This window comes from Telopea speciosissima, chromosome 9 (genome assembly GCF_018873765.1).
Source record: "Telopea speciosissima isolate NSW1024214 ecotype Mountain lineage chromosome 9, Tspe_v1, whole genome shotgun sequence".
NCBI classification, from domain to species: Eukaryota; Viridiplantae; Streptophyta; class Magnoliopsida; order Proteales; family Proteaceae; genus Telopea; species Telopea speciosissima.
In genome coordinates this window covers 34746417-34764489 of record NC_057924.1, presented here as the reverse complement: position 1 = coordinate 34764489, position 18073 = coordinate 34746417, and the positions used below count along the sequence as shown (strand labels likewise).

The following is an 18073-nucleotide window of genomic DNA, read 5'->3' as shown; positions in this document are numbered from 1 at the left end:
TCTTAGGCATTTACTTGCCAAGAAAGACACCAAACCTAAATTGATTAGATGGATTCTTCTACTGCAAGAGTTTGATTTAGAAATTTGGGACAAGAAAGGTTCCGAAATTGTGGTAGCTGATCATCTGTCAAGGATCTTAATTGAGTCTCCCTCCACCACTGAGTTCGTTACAGAATCCTTGCTTGATGAGCAATTGTTTGTGGTTTCTCATACTCCTCCTTGGTTTGCACATATTGTGGACTATTTAGCTATTGGGAAGATTCCTGCTGGTTGGCTTAAGCAAGAGAAAGATAGATTCCTCTCACAGCTACAATTCTATTATTGGGAGGATCTGGAGTTGTTCAGATATTGTCCTGACCGGGTTGTCTGTCGTTGTGTCCAAGAGAGTGAGTTTACTAGTAGCCTTACCTTTTGTCACACTCTTGCATGTGGAGGGCATTTTAGTGGCAAGAAAACCGCTGCCAAGGTTTTACAAAGTGGTTTGTTTTGGAAAACTCTTTTTAAGGATGCACATGAGTTTTACCGCAACTGTGTCCACAGTTAAAAAGTTGGAAACATATCTCGTAGGGACATGCTGCCTCTAAACCCCATATTAGTAGTTGAGATTTTGGATGTGTGGGGTATAGATTTCTTGGGACCTTTTCCTTCATCCTTCGGCTTTGAACATATTCTTGTTACGGTAGACTATGTGTTTAAGTGGGTTGAGACGTTAGCCACTAGAACCAATGATCACAAGGTGGGGGTTAAGTTTGTACAGAGCTATATTTTTAGTTGCTTTGGATTTCCACATGCCATCATTAGTGATGGTGCTCCCATTTTAAGCACTGGAAGTTTTGGGCATTGTTGAAGAAGTACTCCATCACCCATAAGATTGCTACACCTTACCATCCGCAAACCTGTGGTCAAATGGAAGTGTCCAATAGAGAGATCAAGCGCATTCTTGAGAAAATGGTTAGGCCTGACAGGAAAGATTGGTCTTTGAGACTTGATGATGCATTATGGGCCTATCGTACTATATACAAGACTCCTAATGGCATGTCACCATACCGCTTAGTGTTTGGCAAAACTTGCCACGTATCGGTTGAGTTAGAGCACTGTGCTTATTGGGCTATTAAGAAGTTCAATTTTGATTTGGCAGAAGCAAGTGCCAATCGTCATCTCCAAATCTCGGAGTTAGATGAGTTGCGCAATGAAGCATCTGAGAGTGCACAAATTTACAAAGCTAGGACCAAAGCATTTCATGATAAACACATTGTCTGCAAGTCTTTTGAACCCAATCAGAAAGTGTGGCCTTTCAATTCTAAATTGTGCCTCTTTCCTGGTAAGCTGCGTTCTCAATGGGATGGTCCCTTTGTTGTCACCCAAGTATCACCTCATGGTGCTATTACCATTCAAAATCCGCAAACAGGGCACACTTTTACAATTAATGGGCAGCGTGTGAAGCCCTATGTGGATGGTATCACAGATAGGCAGGTTATTCAGTTTGTTGACTTGATTAACCCAATTTATGAGTTTTCTTGTCAAACCTACCCCTGACTGGCTGGGAATTTGAATGAAGAATAGGAAACCCTGGCCAATCATCCAAGCACTCTGTGGAGCATCACACCAGTGGTTGATCCAATAGGAATGACCTCCTACATGCCCGCCAGGAGGTGGATTGCAGCTCCATGCCACTATACTACACACTGCATAATGTACAACTTGGATGCCAGGTATTCTCTCTCCTCTCCATAAATGTGGGGCCCACACCTGGAAAGATGTGCATTTGACCCTGGGTGAGGTGTAGGTGTAAGGCCTAAGCCCTGGACCAAACCCCTATGCAAGCACTGTGAGTTATAGCTTTGCTGTATTCTCTGGGTGATGCACTGGGCGATGCACACATCACCTAGTGAATCGCCCAGAGTGGTAAAATAGAATATTTTAAATAGTAGAAGTGTGGGGGCCACCCATACAGACCATGGACATCCTCCAGAGGTAGATGGGAGTCTTGGGCACCATAAATTACCCTTGGACCACTGTGGACCCCACCAGAGTGGCCAGAATGGCCCAGATTCAGTTCAAAAAATGCATTCTGGGGGTGGGGTCAAGCTGCCAAACATACCCTAGTTATGGTAGGTCTATAAATAGAGGGTCTCAGCCTAAATTAGAACTCTTATCACTGTTCAAATCGTGTGGAGGAAAAGAAGAGTGAAAAGAGACAAAAAGAGAAGGTAAAAGAAGAAGAACGGAAGGAGAAGAAGAGGAAGGAGGAAGGAGAACTTGCACAGGCCATCCAACCCAGCTCCAGCAGAATATTCAGTCCATTCATAGGTATAAATTCATACCTATATACTGCCTTTTCTGGTTCTCTGTCTATTCCCTTAGATCTCTGAGTTTTGAAGGTGAAACTGGTTATGGACAGCCCAGATCACCTGGGGGCTGCCATGTACTGCCTTAGATCTAAAATGCAAATATATTATAAGGAAGATCTAAGCATTTTCATGAGATTTTTACTGCTGTTATGTACCTGAGACTGAAATCTGTCTCTGTGCCAGACTGCACTAACCTGTTGCACCTAGAATAGGCAGTTTGGGCTTGGATTTGTGCACGAAAGCTAGTCCTTGCCTGGATCTTGGTACGGACAGCCTGCTGCCATGATTTTACACATAATAATGTCCTTGCATGCAGCCCAAACCGTGGCCATAAGCTGGAACACAGTTGGGCTGCTATTCTTCGTGCTGTCTGAATAGCTCTTGGCTGCCAAATGGTGGGCCTAGGTCATGATCCATGTGGACCACTGAAAACCACACCTCATGGGGTCCACAACAACCCTACATGCAAGAAGGGTCGACCTAGGCATGCTCATGGTGAAAAAGTTAGGTTTTTGAGCCTGTTCACATTGCAAACAGGCTCTAGGTGATGCACTGGGCGATGTACACATCACCCAGTGAATTGCCCAAAGAATAGAAAAAGGGCTGATTACTGTCCAGATCTTGCGGGCTTCCACCAGTGGACCATGAATAGTATAAGGAGGTGGTAAATAACCAAAATACCCCTCCTCACATCTGTCCACTATTATTTACATCTTGGGTACCCAAGTGGGCCCTGTAGGGCTTGGTAACCTTGCCAGAGATGGTCCAGCAACACTGTTGACCTGGGGACTGAATTGTGAGACTGTCGGGACCATGTGCTATGTATTGCATTGTTAAAATACCATACCTAACCCTGAACCACATTCTTCGGATGATGCACCGGGACATGGACCCAAAGCCCAGTGCAAGACCCAGAGAATTCCAAGTGATACTATACTGAGCACCGAGTCAGACCAATGAGCCTTGACCAACACTAGGACATCCAAAAATAGTTTTGAATATTAAATAACACATTTTTGATTTAATACTTTAGGATTTGAACCCACGCTCGAGGTGCACTGTCAGACTCCGGCCGGAACTGAAACAGTAACTGAACTTGTAGAACCAGGCCAAGGTGAGTGGAATGTCATCGCGTATGTAGATGTAACATAAATAATATGCTGAATTTAATTTTATAATATTAATACTGTGATACATATTTAAATTAAATCTTATAAATTCAATACAACACTGTGTTGACTGTTGGAAAATTCTGTTTGAATATTCTATGCTGAATTGTGAATGCTAGACTAGATGCCGTAGCCGGCTTGAAAATGAGGCCTGTGGTAGCCTGTAGAATGGGATACGATTGACACCGCCTGACTCATACAATGCCATATAGACATGGGGTTAGATTTTCATCACCCATGCTACACACCCTTGCCAATAGGGGTTAAGGTGTTAGATGCCTGTGGGTGTGACCGTATATATATGAGAAAAGAAAGAGAAAAGAAAAGAAATGTGATTATGGGTTATATGCCGGGCTATAAGACAGAAAAGAAAAGAAAAGAAAAGAGAAAAAGGGACGGATGCCTCACAGGTTAATCACAGAGGGCTGGTCGGGTTGACCTTGGTGAACGAATGCGGGAGCTGACTGGTCCTCTCTGACAACTCAATGGGTGTATCGCAGGAAGGGGTTAAAAACCCACACCAGGGATACATGTATTGGGGATTGTAGTAGCACTAACATGCCTTAGTTGTGATGTTAGGTGGCTAATAAATAACTGGACTGCACTTCAAGTAGGATCCATATGATTGTGGTTGCATATGCATGCATGATGATATGTTTCATTCCCGGGCTCAGTGGGGCTCACACTTTGTTATATATGTTTTTCTATTAGATGATTCTGTAGGTAGATGTCACTGTGGTGGGGAGGCTTATTACATGGAAGAAAGCCATGGTGGTTATGGCCATATTGGTGTGGACCCCGACGGAGGTCGTACCGGATCTGAGTTTTCTCAGTGGTTACTGATGATGATCCGTAAAGGGTACTGTTGATGCTTTTGTTTTGGGGACTCCTTTTTATCTTTGACAGGAGTTTATCCTTGTTTCTGCTTTTATTTTTCTTCTTTCTTTTTGGGGCTTGAGTTACCTCACCCTGTGTATATTTCCTTTTTGTTTCAGTTGATGTATATATTAGCCTTTACTGTTCTACTTGTGGCAGTGAGAGAGGGAATGATCAAACCTAATTATGTATATAACATCATTTCCTGTACTGCTACGCTTCCTTGACCTTTTAATGTAAATATAGTTATCTGCAACACTCTGAGTTGTACTTATTGTATTATGATGGATGTGTGTCTGTGAATGGATTAACTGCTTCTAGATTTTTGGGATTTGGCGGAATGCTGTTATGCAATTTGGGTCATCTACCTAATCCTCCCAGGGGGTGGTTTGGGGTGTGACAGAGCTTGGTATCAGAGCGTGAAGCTCTTTCTACATTCACAGATTGCAGACTAGGAATAATAAATTTACAAATGATAAAACATGCAATGATTAAAAGCTACAAGGGGTAAATATAAATAAAAGACATAACACATATATACATTAATAAAAAGTTAACTGTGGTCGAAGCCACTACATAAGTTCAATTGGAAGTACTACTTCCAAATACATCAGCTGACAAAAAAAAAAAAAAAAAAACTACTACATAAACCATGATAAAAAGAAGAAGAAGTCAGAACTACATCAAAATAAGTCAAGCTAAACACAAGAAACTCGAGCTGGAAAGCTACTCATGAGGAGGTATGTCGCTCGGTGGAGGCTGAGTCTGTCGGGAGTCGACGCGATAGTAAGAGTCCTAGAAATCCAAGCGCCGCTCCACGGAACCTACTCTCCCCTCCAGGGACGTGGAGCCCTGATCCATCCTCGTAGACATCTCTGTAAGCTGGGTGCGGAGGCCCTGAAACTGTGCCATCATATCAGACCATCCGTAAGACTCCGTGCACCTATGAGCCAGTAGCACCAGTCGGCACATAAGAGGGCAAATCAGTAAACTGTGCTCTAGTCCCCTCTATATCACCCTGCTCCTCTAGGCCAACCTCTTACTCCTGCTTCTGTCCCTGCTCCATCTCATCTCCATCCTCTGGATTACTCTCCGGTTCTCCCTGCACCTTCATCTTCAAGATCGAGGTCTTACTAATAGGTCTAGACCTGTCCCTATCCATGTACTCTCCGGCTAGGGGAACATCAAAATGTCGAAACACTAAAGTTAGGAACTTCCAGTAGGGTAGGTTCCCATCAGAAGAATTTTGTGCATGGTAAAGCATAGCCTGCATCAGTAGATATGGACAGTAAGTAATGTAAGCCCAAAGCATCGAGATACTACCTCGATTACCGCCCTTCGGGTAGAGGAAATGCATCTGTTGATAATCCTAGCACTGGGCTTGTAGTCAGCCTCAGACTTCGGGACCCCCTCTAAACCAGTCAATGCTTTGAAGACCATCCTCCTAGTCTCCAAGGAAAACATGTCTGAAATGTCTATCCTGGGCTTGTAGTAACATCTCTCGCCTATGTTAGGCAGCCCTAGGATCTCTGCCAGGATGGCAGTGGTAAGCCTGATATCCACACCCTTTACCCTACTCTCCAGACCGAATTCTCGTGCCCCAGATGGCACAAGGTTGTAATAGAAATACTGAACCAGGTTTGGGTAGCATGGCTCGGTGGACGACAACATGAATGCCCAGCCTAGGGCATTGAACCTAGAATATAAAACATATTGGTGGAAGTCATCCACCTATACCATCCTCCCATTCACAATGCTCTTAGACTTGAATTTGGACCAGTCTCTGGAGTGCTCATACCTAGAAAACCAAAACCGATCGAAGTCTGGCTCCTTTGAGGAAGAATCCTCTCTCGGTGAGGTTAGTGGCACAGAAGAGGATGAAGATGGTGCAGGGTTTGGCCGCAGCCTCTTGCGTGCCACTGATTTCCTTGCCGTATTATGTCTTGTAGACATGATGCTACAAGAAGAAATGACTAAAAGCAAATTAGGGCAAGAAGATTCTGAAATTTCAAAGCAAAGAAGTGAAATCTGTGGATAGCAGTCCAAAATAGAGAAGAAATGAGTAAAACTTACCCTAGGTTGGCGTGGGTGCGTGGGAGACTCATGCAAACACGTGGTTTTGGCAAGGAAGATGTCGAAATAGTACTTGGAGCTCTGCCCTGGGTGTTTGGAAGACTGTAGAGAGAAAATGAAGTGAAAATGACCTATCTTAGACTGAAATAGGCTGGGCCCCGATTGTCTGGGCAATGCACTGGGCGATGTGGCCTAACGCCCAGAGAATCGCCCAGAGAATGATTTTTCTGCTATTTGACATAAATGTATATGGACATGTAATTTTCACCTAAAAGCATTAATTAAATAAATATGTGAATAAAAAAAAATATATTATATAATAATTTAAATAATTAATTAATATTACACATTATTGGCTAAACAAGGCAATAACAGGTTGTTACATAAGGGCAGACTATCAAAGTGAGAGATAAGATGCATGGGGATTAAAATTTTTTCTTTTTATTTAAATGGCTAAGAATGAATATATATATATAAATGATAATAGTGTGTACTTTTAATATTAAATATTATGTGTCTATATTCATGTGTGTACGAACCATGGTTGAATGATGCTATGCAAACTTGAACATAGGTATGTAGGTATGTTGAATTGATAGTCTTAGGGAGCGTAGACCCTACCACACCCATAACCTAGTTCAACCAGGAATAGAATCTAATAGGCTGCCGAGTGGAATTTGAACCCTGTAGGTACCGAGACACCTTGTGCAATATCGAGCTGACCTATTTATTTTTCTTGCTCATGCTACTTAATTTCACTATAGTACTGTACTTAATTCTTATGATTAAGTGACCATAGAGGCCTAATACTTAGAACTTCTTCATGGCAGGACCCTATTGTGTTGTTCGGGCTTGGAGACCCCAACAACATGCAATATATTAGGCAACTGAGGAGGAGACTGATCAAGATACGAGAGATACAGACCCATGCTAAGAACCAGTTGGTAGTTTACTTAGCTCTTGCAGACACTAGTGGACCCGTGGGTCGAGCCATTTACCAGACCCTAGCTGACGGAGTTAGGAGTGACATACGTGCAGACTGTTTTCACCAGTTGGAAGTTGCAGAGACTTGCCTACTAGACACAGGTATATAATTAAGAAATTGATTATTTAAATTAAATTCAAGATAACATCATGCATAACATATCACTGCATAAAACACTCCTCGATCATGAAACAAATAACAAGAACAGAATATTAAACAAATAATACACCTTACTGGGATGACACCATAATTTTCACTGGAAATGTGGAATGGGTAATGTACATGTGTCAAATAGGAATTGTTTGTTGACCTGGGTAAGAAGTATTGGGTTATTAAACAAGTAGCTTATTCCAGAAAAGCAGACATGGTCAACACTAGAACCAATTGAGGTGGTCGTCGAGGAAGACGCCCTCGAAATGTTCCGGGGGTTGAGCTACTGGATGGAACAGAAGCTCAAAATTTTGAAGTGTCAGCTACTTCGTCAAGGGCACCAATGGTTGCTCAAGCCATTGTTGCAGTACCTCAGCCAAGTATAGCAGCTGGTGAGGTGAATGCCTTCATGACCACTATGATGCGGACCGTGTAGCAACAACAGGAACTGATGGGCCAAATGTCTGCACAATTTGTGGCCATGATGCGAGAGCATGCAGCACCACCTCCATCACCCAACCGACCAATACTTTTTCCACCACCAGTACCTCAACACCTAGCAGAAAACTCTACAGCCAAGGTGATGGAGAGGTTCAAGAAACTCCAGCCACCCATGTTTTCCAAGTTAAACTCGGAGGCAATGCAGCCAGAACGGTGGATTAGCGCCTTAGAGAAGGCATTTGATGTGCTTGAATATACGGATGCGCAAAAGCTGATATGTGCGGGTTATCAGCTACAGAATGGGACTAAAGCCGGGTGGAAGGCCACCAAGCCAAATCTTAAAGCTACTTATCCAAATCCTACTTGGGAGCAATTCAAAGAGGTTTTCTTCAAGAACTACTTCCTAGAGAGCTTTAGGGACAGAAAGGAAGCTGAGTTCTCTGCCCTTGTGCAAGGAACCAAGTCAGTGCTGGACTATCAGCAACAGTTCAAAGATCTGTTCCATTTTGCTCTGGGACACCTGAAAGGGGAACTAAGTAAGACGAAGAAATTTGAGAAGGGACTTAAGCCTGAGATCGGGTCTGTCCTGTCAATTATGGACATTCGAGATTATGCTCAGATGGTCGACAAGGCGAAGACTATAGAAGATAGATTGAAGGAGAAAGAAAAAGAGAAAGCTACAACATCACCCAGATTGGGCAAGAGGCCAAATAACTACCAGAACTTTAGCTGGCCGAACAAGGTTTTTCGAGGAGCTAGTTTAAGCCCCAATCCGACTCCGTATTGTAGGCTAGATGTGGGTCAGAACCCTTTCCTCCCCACTTATAATCGACCTGACCAACCAACTGCGAGTCAAGCGACAACAGCAGCCTCGCTAGCCTGACCAGCTACAAGCCAAGTAAGCCAAGCCTCTACACCGACCGTGTTGTCTAACAAGTGCTACATGTGCAACAAAGCAGGACATATGGCTAGGGAATGCATGGACCACGGATACAACACTTACTCGCCAAACCAGTCCTATGCTAGACCTTTTCAGCCACGGGACAACCGAACATGAGGAAAGGTATTCACGCTGACTAATGAAGAAGCGGAGGCGAACCCCGATGTAATGACAGGTAAGTCCCCTGAACACTACTAAATTGTAAGGGATAACCTATGGATATGCGAAACCTAAATTTTATACAAACCCTAGGTACCCTGAGTGTCTCAACCATTCCTGCACAAGTACTATTTGACTCAGGCGCATCCCACTTTTTCGTTTCTAATACTTTTGGGGAGTAGGATGACTGATCAACCGAGGGACATCGGGCACGATTTAGTAGTCAACACACTGACGGGTAGTGTCGTGAGCCTGAAGGAAGTCTACGACCCCTATCAGGTAGAAATTTATGGGAAGAACCTGACCGCACATCAGATAAAGTTCGATATGAAGGACTTTGACGTAATACTAGGCATGGATTGGCTATCCGCCTATGGAGAAAACATTATGTGTGCGAAGAAGAAGAATATATTCAAGTTAGAAGATGGGTCAGTTTTCACCTACCAGAGTGAATCGATGAGAGAGCCCAAAAGAATAACCTTATCTGCCCTCCAGGAGCGGAAGTTGCTGGATGAAGGGTGTCAAGGCTTTTTGGTCATTGTGATGGACACCGAGGCAAAGATAAAGCCTTTGGAGGAACTTGACATCATCAGAGAATTTTCTGATGTTTTTCCAGAAGATCTGACCTAGCTACCGCCTGATCGCTAGATAGAATTCGCGATTGATCTGATCCCTGGTGCAGCACCAGTATCCAAGGCACCATATCGAATGACACCTATTGAGCTAAAAGAATTGTAGGTCCAACTACAAGACTTGCTGAAGAAGGGTTTTATATGACCTAGCGTGTCTCCCTGGGGAGCACCCGTGCTATTCGTGAAGAAGAAGGATGGTAGTATGCGGTTGTGTATCAACTATCGTGAACTAAATTAATTGACGATTAAGAATCGATACCCATTACCATGCATTGATGACCTATTGGATCAACTACAGGGAGCAAGAGTTTTCTCCAAGATCGATCTTGGGTTCGGATACCACCAGTTGAAGATCAAGAGTGGCGATATTCTTAAAACGGCGTTTAGAACTCAATACGGACATTATAAATTTCTAGTCTTATCATTCGGGTTAACTAACATCCCTACAGCGTTCATGGATATGATGAATAGAGTGTTCCATGACATGTTGGACAAATTTGTCATCTTGTTTATCGATGACATTCTGGTGTACTCTAAGAGTGAAGAGGAGTATGCTCGACACCTTACCTTCGTGTTGCAACGGTTGCGGGAACACTAGCTTTATGCTAAGTTCAGCAAGTGTGAATTTTGGCTTCATCAAATTGGATTGTTGGGACACATTGTCACCAAGGCCGGCATCAAGGTAGACCCAGACAAAGTGAAGGCGGTTCTCGAGTGGGAGACTCCAAAGAATGCCACTGAGATTTGAAGTTTCTTGGGTTTGGCTAGATATTACCGCCAGTTTATTAAGAATTTCTCGCGCATCTCGGCACCCATGACAAAGCTGACAAAGAAAGGCACGAAGTTCGAGTGGAACGATGCATGCGAGAAAAGTTTCCAAGAATTGAGAAACAAATTGGTGACGACATCAGTTTTAACTATTCCAGATGGCACCGGAGGAATGATGGTATACACCGACGCATCTAGAACGGGGTTGGGTGGCGTCTTAATCCAGAAAGGAAAAGTGGTCACCTATGCCTCAAGGCAGCTGAAGGAACATGAAAAGAACTACCCCACTCATGACTTGGAGGTGGCTGCGGTAGTCTTCACGTTGAAGATATGGCGACATTACTTCTACGGTGAAAAGAGTGAGATCTTCAGCGATCATAAGAGTCTGAAGTATTTCTTCACCCAGAAGGAGCTGAACATGAGATAGAGACGGTGGTTGGAATTGGTGAAGGACTATGATTTTGAGATCCAATACCACCCTGGCAAGGCCAACGTAGTGGCGGATGTGTTAAGCAGGAAATCACAAACCGCATCTCTCGCTTCCTTGGTTGTAAGCGAGCAACTGTTAGAAGAAGCCCAGAAGTTTGACCTAAAGCTCTTGATTGAAGGAACAGCTATGCAGCTAGCAGCTGTGGATATACAGCCGTCGATCCGAGAGGAGATAATTGAAAAGCAGCCTTTTGACCCCGAATTGGCCAAGATAATTTGGGAAGTGTAGCATGGTGTCCACAAGGACCCAGACTTTTCACTGACCCATGATGGGGCATTGAAGTTCAGAGATAGATTGTGCGTGCCTGACAATTACGAGGTATAAGACCGAATCCTTAAGGAGGCACATAACTCACCCTATTCAATCCACCCTGGAAGCACAAAAATGTACAAGGATCTGAAGAAATACTATTGGTGGATTGGGATGAAGGAAACCATAGCCATATATGTGTCCGAATGTTTCACCTGCCAACAAATAAAGGCAGAGAGACACTGACCGTATGGATTGTTGCAGCCACTCTTTATACATGAATAGAAGTGGGAAAGAATTACCATGGATTTTGTGACAAATTTACCCAACACCAGGAAAGGGATGAAAGCAATCTGGGTGATTGTAGATGGACTGACGAAGGCGGCTCACTTTATTCCCATTAGAATAAACTATTCGATGGAAAAGCTTGCCCAATTATACATTGAAAATATAGTCCGATTACACGGCGTGCCTGTCAGCATTGTATTTGATAGGGATCCCCGATTTATCTCAAGGTTTTAGAGAAGTCTATAGAAGGCACTAGGATCTCAACTAAATCTCATTACAACTTTCCATTCTCAGACGGACGGACAGTCCAAAAGAACTATCCAGACTCTGGAGGACATGCCCAGAGCCTGTATATTGGAAATGAACGATAGTTGGGATGCCCACATACCTTTGGTGGAATTTACATACAACAATAGCTACCACTCCACCATTGGCATGGCACCGTATGAAGCTCTTTATGGTCGGAAGTGCTAGACCCCGTTGTATTGGGACGAAGTTGGAGAACGGAAGTCTCTTGGGCCCGAAATGATACAAGCAACTTGTGAAAAGGTGGATATCATTAGAGAGAAGATTGAAGCGGCCCAATTAAGATAAAAGAGTTATGCCGATCATTGGAGGAAGAATATTGAATTTAGAGTCGGAGAGAAGGTATTCCTCTGAGTGTCTCCAACGAAGGGATTGCTAGGTTTCAACAAGAAGGGCAAGCTAAGCCCAAGATTCATTGGTCCCTATGAAATCCTCAATAGAGTGGGACCTATAGCATACCGGGTGGCATTACCCTATCTTTGTAAGGCGTCCATGATGTTTTCCATGTGTCGATGCTAAATAAGTACATCAACAACCCGGCACATGTACTCTCAGCTGAACTTGAACAGTTAGATGTGGATATGACCTATGAAGAACGGCCTACAGAGATATTGGACAGAAAAGAACATAACCTCCGTAACCGTACGGTTGCGTTCATTAAGGTTCGATGGGGGAAATAGTCCCATAGAGGAAGCATCGTGGGAACGTGAAGAGGAAATGCAGGAAAAGTATCCCCAACTCTTTGAGCCACAAGCTAAGCAAATTTTGAGGATGAAATTTTTATAAGGTGGGGAGAAATGTCAAACCTGCCCCTGACTAGCTGGGAATTTGAATAAAGAACAGGAAACCCGGGCCAATCATCAAAGCACTCTGTGGAGCATCACACCAGTGGCTGATCCAATAGGAATGACCTCCTACATGCCTACCAGGAGGTGCATTGTAGCTCCATGCCACTGTACTGCACACTGCATAATGTACAGCTTGGACTCCAAGTATTCTCTCTCCTCTCCATAAATGTAGGGCCCACACTTGAAAAGATGTGCACTTGACCCTGGGTGAGGTGTAGGTGTGAGGCCTAAGCCCTGGGCCAAACCCCTGTACAAGCACTGTGAGTTATAGCTTTGCTGTATTCTTTGGGTGATGCACTGGGCGATGCACATATCACCTAGTGAATCGCCCAGAGTGGTAAAATTGAATATTTTAAACAGCAGAAGTGTGGGGCCCACCCATACAGACCATGGACACCCTCTAGAGGTAGATTGGAGTCTTAGGCACCATAAATTACCCTTGGACCCCTGTGGACCCCACCAGAATGGCCCAGAATCAGTTCAAAAAATGCATTCTAGGGGTGGGGCCAGGTTGCCAAACAGACCCTAGTTATGGAAGGTCTATAAATAGAGGGTCTCAACCTAAATTAGAACTCTTATCACTGTTCAAATCGTGGGGAGGGAAAGAAGAGAGAAAAGAGAGAAAACGAGAAAGAAAAAGAAGAAGAAAGGAAGGAGAAGAAGAGGAAGGAGGAAGGAGAACCTGGGCAGGCCATCCAACCCAGCTCCAGCAGTATATTCAGTCCATTCATAGGTATAAATTCATACCTATATACTGCCTCTACTGGTTCTCTGTCTATTCCCTTAGATCTTTTTGTTTTGAAGGTGAAACTGGTCATGGACAGCCCAGATCACCTGGGGGCTGCCATGTACTGCCTCAGATCTAATATGCAAACATATTGCATGGAAGATCTAAGCTTTTTCATGAGATTTTTATTGTTGTTATGTATCTGAGACTGAAATCTGTCTCTGTGCCAGACTGCACTGCCCTATTGCATCTAGAACAGGCAGTCTGGGCTTGGATCTGTGCATATAAACTAGTCCTTGCCTAGATCTTGGTAGGGACAGCCTACTGCCATGATTTTACACATAATAATGTCCTTGCATGCAGTCCAAACAGTGGCCATAAGCTGGAACACAGCTGGGCTGCTATTCTCTGTGCTGTCTGAACAGCTCCTGGGCTGCCAAATGGTGGACCCAGGTCATGATCCATGTGGACCACTGAAAACCACACCTCATGGGGTCCACAACAACCCTACATGCTAGAAGGGTTGACCTAGGCACTGCCCATGGTGAAAAATGCAGGTTTTTGAGCCTGTTCACGTTGCAAACCGGCTCTGGGTGATGCATTGGGCGATGCACACATCACCCAGTGAATCGCTCAGAGAATAGAAAAGGGGCTAATTGCTGTCCAGACCTTGGGGGCTTCCACTAGTGGACCATGAATAGTGTAAAGAGGTGATAAATGACCAAAATACCCCTCCTCACATCTGTCCACTATTATTTACATCTTGGGTACCCAAGTGGGCCCCGTAGGGCCTGGCAACCCTGTCAGAGATGGTCCAACAACACTACTGACCTGGGGACTGAATTGTGAGACTGTCAGGACCATATGCTATGTATTGTATTGTTAAAATACCATACCTGATCCTGAACCACATTCTCTGGATGATGCATCGGGATATGGGCCCAAAGCCCAGTGCAAGACCCAGAGAATTCAAGTGATACTATACTGAGCACCGAGTCAGACCAGTGAGCCTTGACCAACACTAGGACATCCAAAAATAGTTTTGAATATTAAATAACATATTTTTGATTTAATACTTTAGGATTTGATCCCGCGCTCGAGGTGCACTGCCAGACTCCAGTCAGAACTGAAACAACAACTGAACTTGTAGAACCAGGCCAAGGTCAGTGGAATGTCATCGCGTATGTAGATGTAACATAAATAATATGTTGAATTTAATTTTATAATATTAATACTATGATACATATTTAATTTAAATCTTATAAATTCAATACAACACTATGTTGACTGTTGGAAAATTTTGTTTGAATATTCTATGCTGAATTGTGAATGCTAGATTAGATGTCATAGCCGGCTTGGAAATGAGGCCTGTGGTAGCCCGTAGAATGGGATACGGTTGACACCACCTGACTCATATGATGCCATATAGACATGAGGTTAGAGTTTCATCACCCATGCTATGCACCCTTGCTTACAGGGGTTAAAGTGTTGGATGGCTGTGGGAGTGACCGTATATATATGAGAAAAGAAAGAGAAAAGAAAAGAAATGTGATTATGGGCTATATGTCGGGCTATAAGCCAAAAAATAATAGAAAAGAGAAAAAAGGACGGATGCCTCATAGGTTAATCACAGAGGGTTGGTTAGGCTGACCTTGGTGAATGAATGTGGGAACTGACTGGTCCTCTTCGACAACTCAATGGGTGTATCGCAGGAAGGGGTTAAAAGCCCACACCAGGGATACATGTATTGGGGATTGTAGTATCACTAACAATCCTTAGTTATGATGTTAGGTGGCTAATAAATAACTGGACTACATTTCATGTAGGATCCATATGATTGTGGTTGCATAAGCATGCATAATGATATGTTTCATTCACGGGCTCAGTGGGGCTCACACTCTATTATATATGTTTTTCTATTAGATGATTCTACAGGTAGATGTCACTGTGGCAAGGAGGCTTATTACATGGAGGAGAGCTATGGTGGTTATGACCATATTGGTGTGGACCCCGACAGAGGTCGTACCGATGATCTGAGTTTTCTCAGTGGTTACTGATGATGACCCGTGAAGGGTGCTGTTGATGCTTTTATTTTGGGGACTCCTTTTTGTCTTTGACAGGAGTTTATCCCTGTTTCTGCTTTTAGTTTTCTTCTTTCTTTTTGGGGCTTGAGTTACTTCACCCTGTGTATATGTCCTTTTTGTTTCAGTTGATGTATATATTAGCCTTTACTGTTCTACTTGTGGGAGTGAGAGAGTGAATGATCAAACCTAATTATGTATATAACATCATTTCCTGTATTGCTATGCTTCCTTTACCTTTTAATGTAAATATAGTTATTTGCAGCACTCTGAGTTGTACTTATTATATTACGATGGATGTGTGTCTATGAATGGATTAACTGCTTCTAGATCCGTGGGATTGGCGGAATGCCGTTATGCAATTCGGGTCACCTACCTAATCCTCCCAGGGGGTGGTTTGGGGTGTGACATTTCTTGAGTTCCCACTCTTTGTCTAGTTAAAGACAGTAAACTTAGCGCATGTGGGAGGCAAACCACCATTTTACTTCAGTTTTTATTTTTCTTAGTTTTTCAGGTAGACAGTAGATAGCTATGGCAGAAGCCGGTTGCTGGTCATAGCCCTCCACTTCACAAGGTTGTATTGCTCCTTTCCTTTGTTTTTATTTATTTCCCCGTGTTTTATATTGTCATAATCTTTTGCATGCCATTGGGGACAATGTCATATAAGTTGGGAAGGGAGAACAATGACAACAACCCTGATTTTTTCTTCTTCAAATTCATGCTTAATTCTTCACCTTAAGAGCACACAATGTTATTGTCAAGAGTCGTCGCATAAGATTCTGAAAGTTTGTTGATCACTTCAATAGTTAGTTAAACATAGAACACTATTTTTCTCTCATTGTTTGTTAAATTTTTCCACTTGAGATATACATTTTCCATCTTTTATGAACGCTAATGATGATTCTTGTGTAACTATGCAAGCCCAAATTTTAATTCTTATCATGCTTAAAAAAAAAAACCTACGACTTCCTTCTTAGTAAGCAAGCCTCTTTGCCCCTAGCATTGAGTTTCACGTCAAACAGTTGGAATGTCTTAAAAAATGATGAAAGAAAATTACTCTTTGATCCAGTCTTGGCTTATAGCCTATTTTGCTTGAGTAAGTAAGCCCGAGGGGTATTTTATGCCTAATTCCTTAAAGCCATCAGGTTTGAGAGTAATTGGCCTAAAGCTCGCTACAAGATCTATCTAGAAAGCTTAAGAGGTCAAGACATTGCATGGATTGGAGTAGTATGTTAGATTAAAAAAAAGAAAAAAAAGAAGAGAATTAAGTGTGACAATGGTTGCATGTATAGTGGGCTTGTATAGCACTTGGACATTATGGCTTAGCTTGAGATGAGACTTGAGCGCATGAGTGGAAATTGGCTGATTGTGGGAGAATTTCTTGTTCTTTGTTTAATTTTCTGTTAACATTGGATTAGTATTCTAAGGGATCCATGTTATAGATGTTGAGGAAAAGACCTCATACACTCCAAGTCATCCACTATGGTGACATAGAAGTTTTGATGAAAATGGCTAATCCGGCATGTGAAAAGGATTTAGCTCATTTTAACAAAAAATGACTAATCCGGCACACCGGATCCTTAAAACAGCATACCAGATCATTGTTGATCTTAGGAAATAAGCCACAGTAGCTTTCCAGCCCACGCTGGATAGTGATCCAGCATATCGGATCACTACTGACTGCATTTTACCCTGAAACGGTATACTGGATTATGATCCAGTATACCAGATCAAGTTTTGACTATTGGAATTTGACAGTTAATCCTTAGTTCGTATAAGAAAATTTGGTGAACCGGCATACCGGATTGGGAATCGGTATACCGAATTATAACTATCTAATTCAATCCGATCTTAAGACAGTTTTCATATTAATTAGAGCTACCTAGCCTATAAATACACACTTGTTTAAGGCTCTAATCACTACTACTAATCACAATTAAGAGCCTTCAATACAAGATACATTACATTAGCGTCAAAGTGAGCCATTCATTGATTGTAAGCATCAAATCATCACAAACTCACAAACTCAAACTCCTCTACCTCAATTAGCTTCAAACTTCAAAGGTGAAAGGTAGTTTACACATCTACTAAGGTTGAGGTAATCCTTTCTTAGTAATTTTTCAATTATATGTGTTAAGTTGAGTCCTCTTGCTCGGAATCAAGAGTAGTTGAGTCCTCTTGCTCTCAATCAAGATTAGTTGAGTTCTCTTGCTCTCAATCAAGATTTGTACAAGTTCTCTTGCTCATTCTCAAGATTCTTTTTAGTGGAATTCTCTCTAAGGTGAGAGGAGTGGACGTAGGCAAGTTTTGACTGAACCACTATAAATCTCTTATGTTATCTTTGTTATTTATTTGTATTTTATTGATACCTCTTTTATTTTCGTAATATTTTTTTTATTCCACTACCTTCACCTATTCACCCCTAGGTGAATTCACGTTTTGTATCAAAGCGGGAGCTCAAGACCTTGATTGTTTTTTAATCTAATTAAGAGTTAAAGATCATGGGATCCTCTGCCAATGTAAGATTGAAGGATACAACA

General features: G+C 42.7%; 1 protein-coding gene across 1 annotated transcript; it reads left to right on the top strand.

Moving 5' to 3' along the window:
- Positions 1-906: 906 nt before the first annotated feature.
- LOC122638838 lies at positions 907-1536 on the top strand. Its single transcript, XM_043831687.1, has one exon. It carries the CDS (start codon positions 907-909, stop codon positions 1534-1536), a length of 630 nt encoding a protein of 209 aa, XP_043687622.1.
- The last annotated feature ends 16537 nt before the right edge of the window (positions 1537-18073 follow it).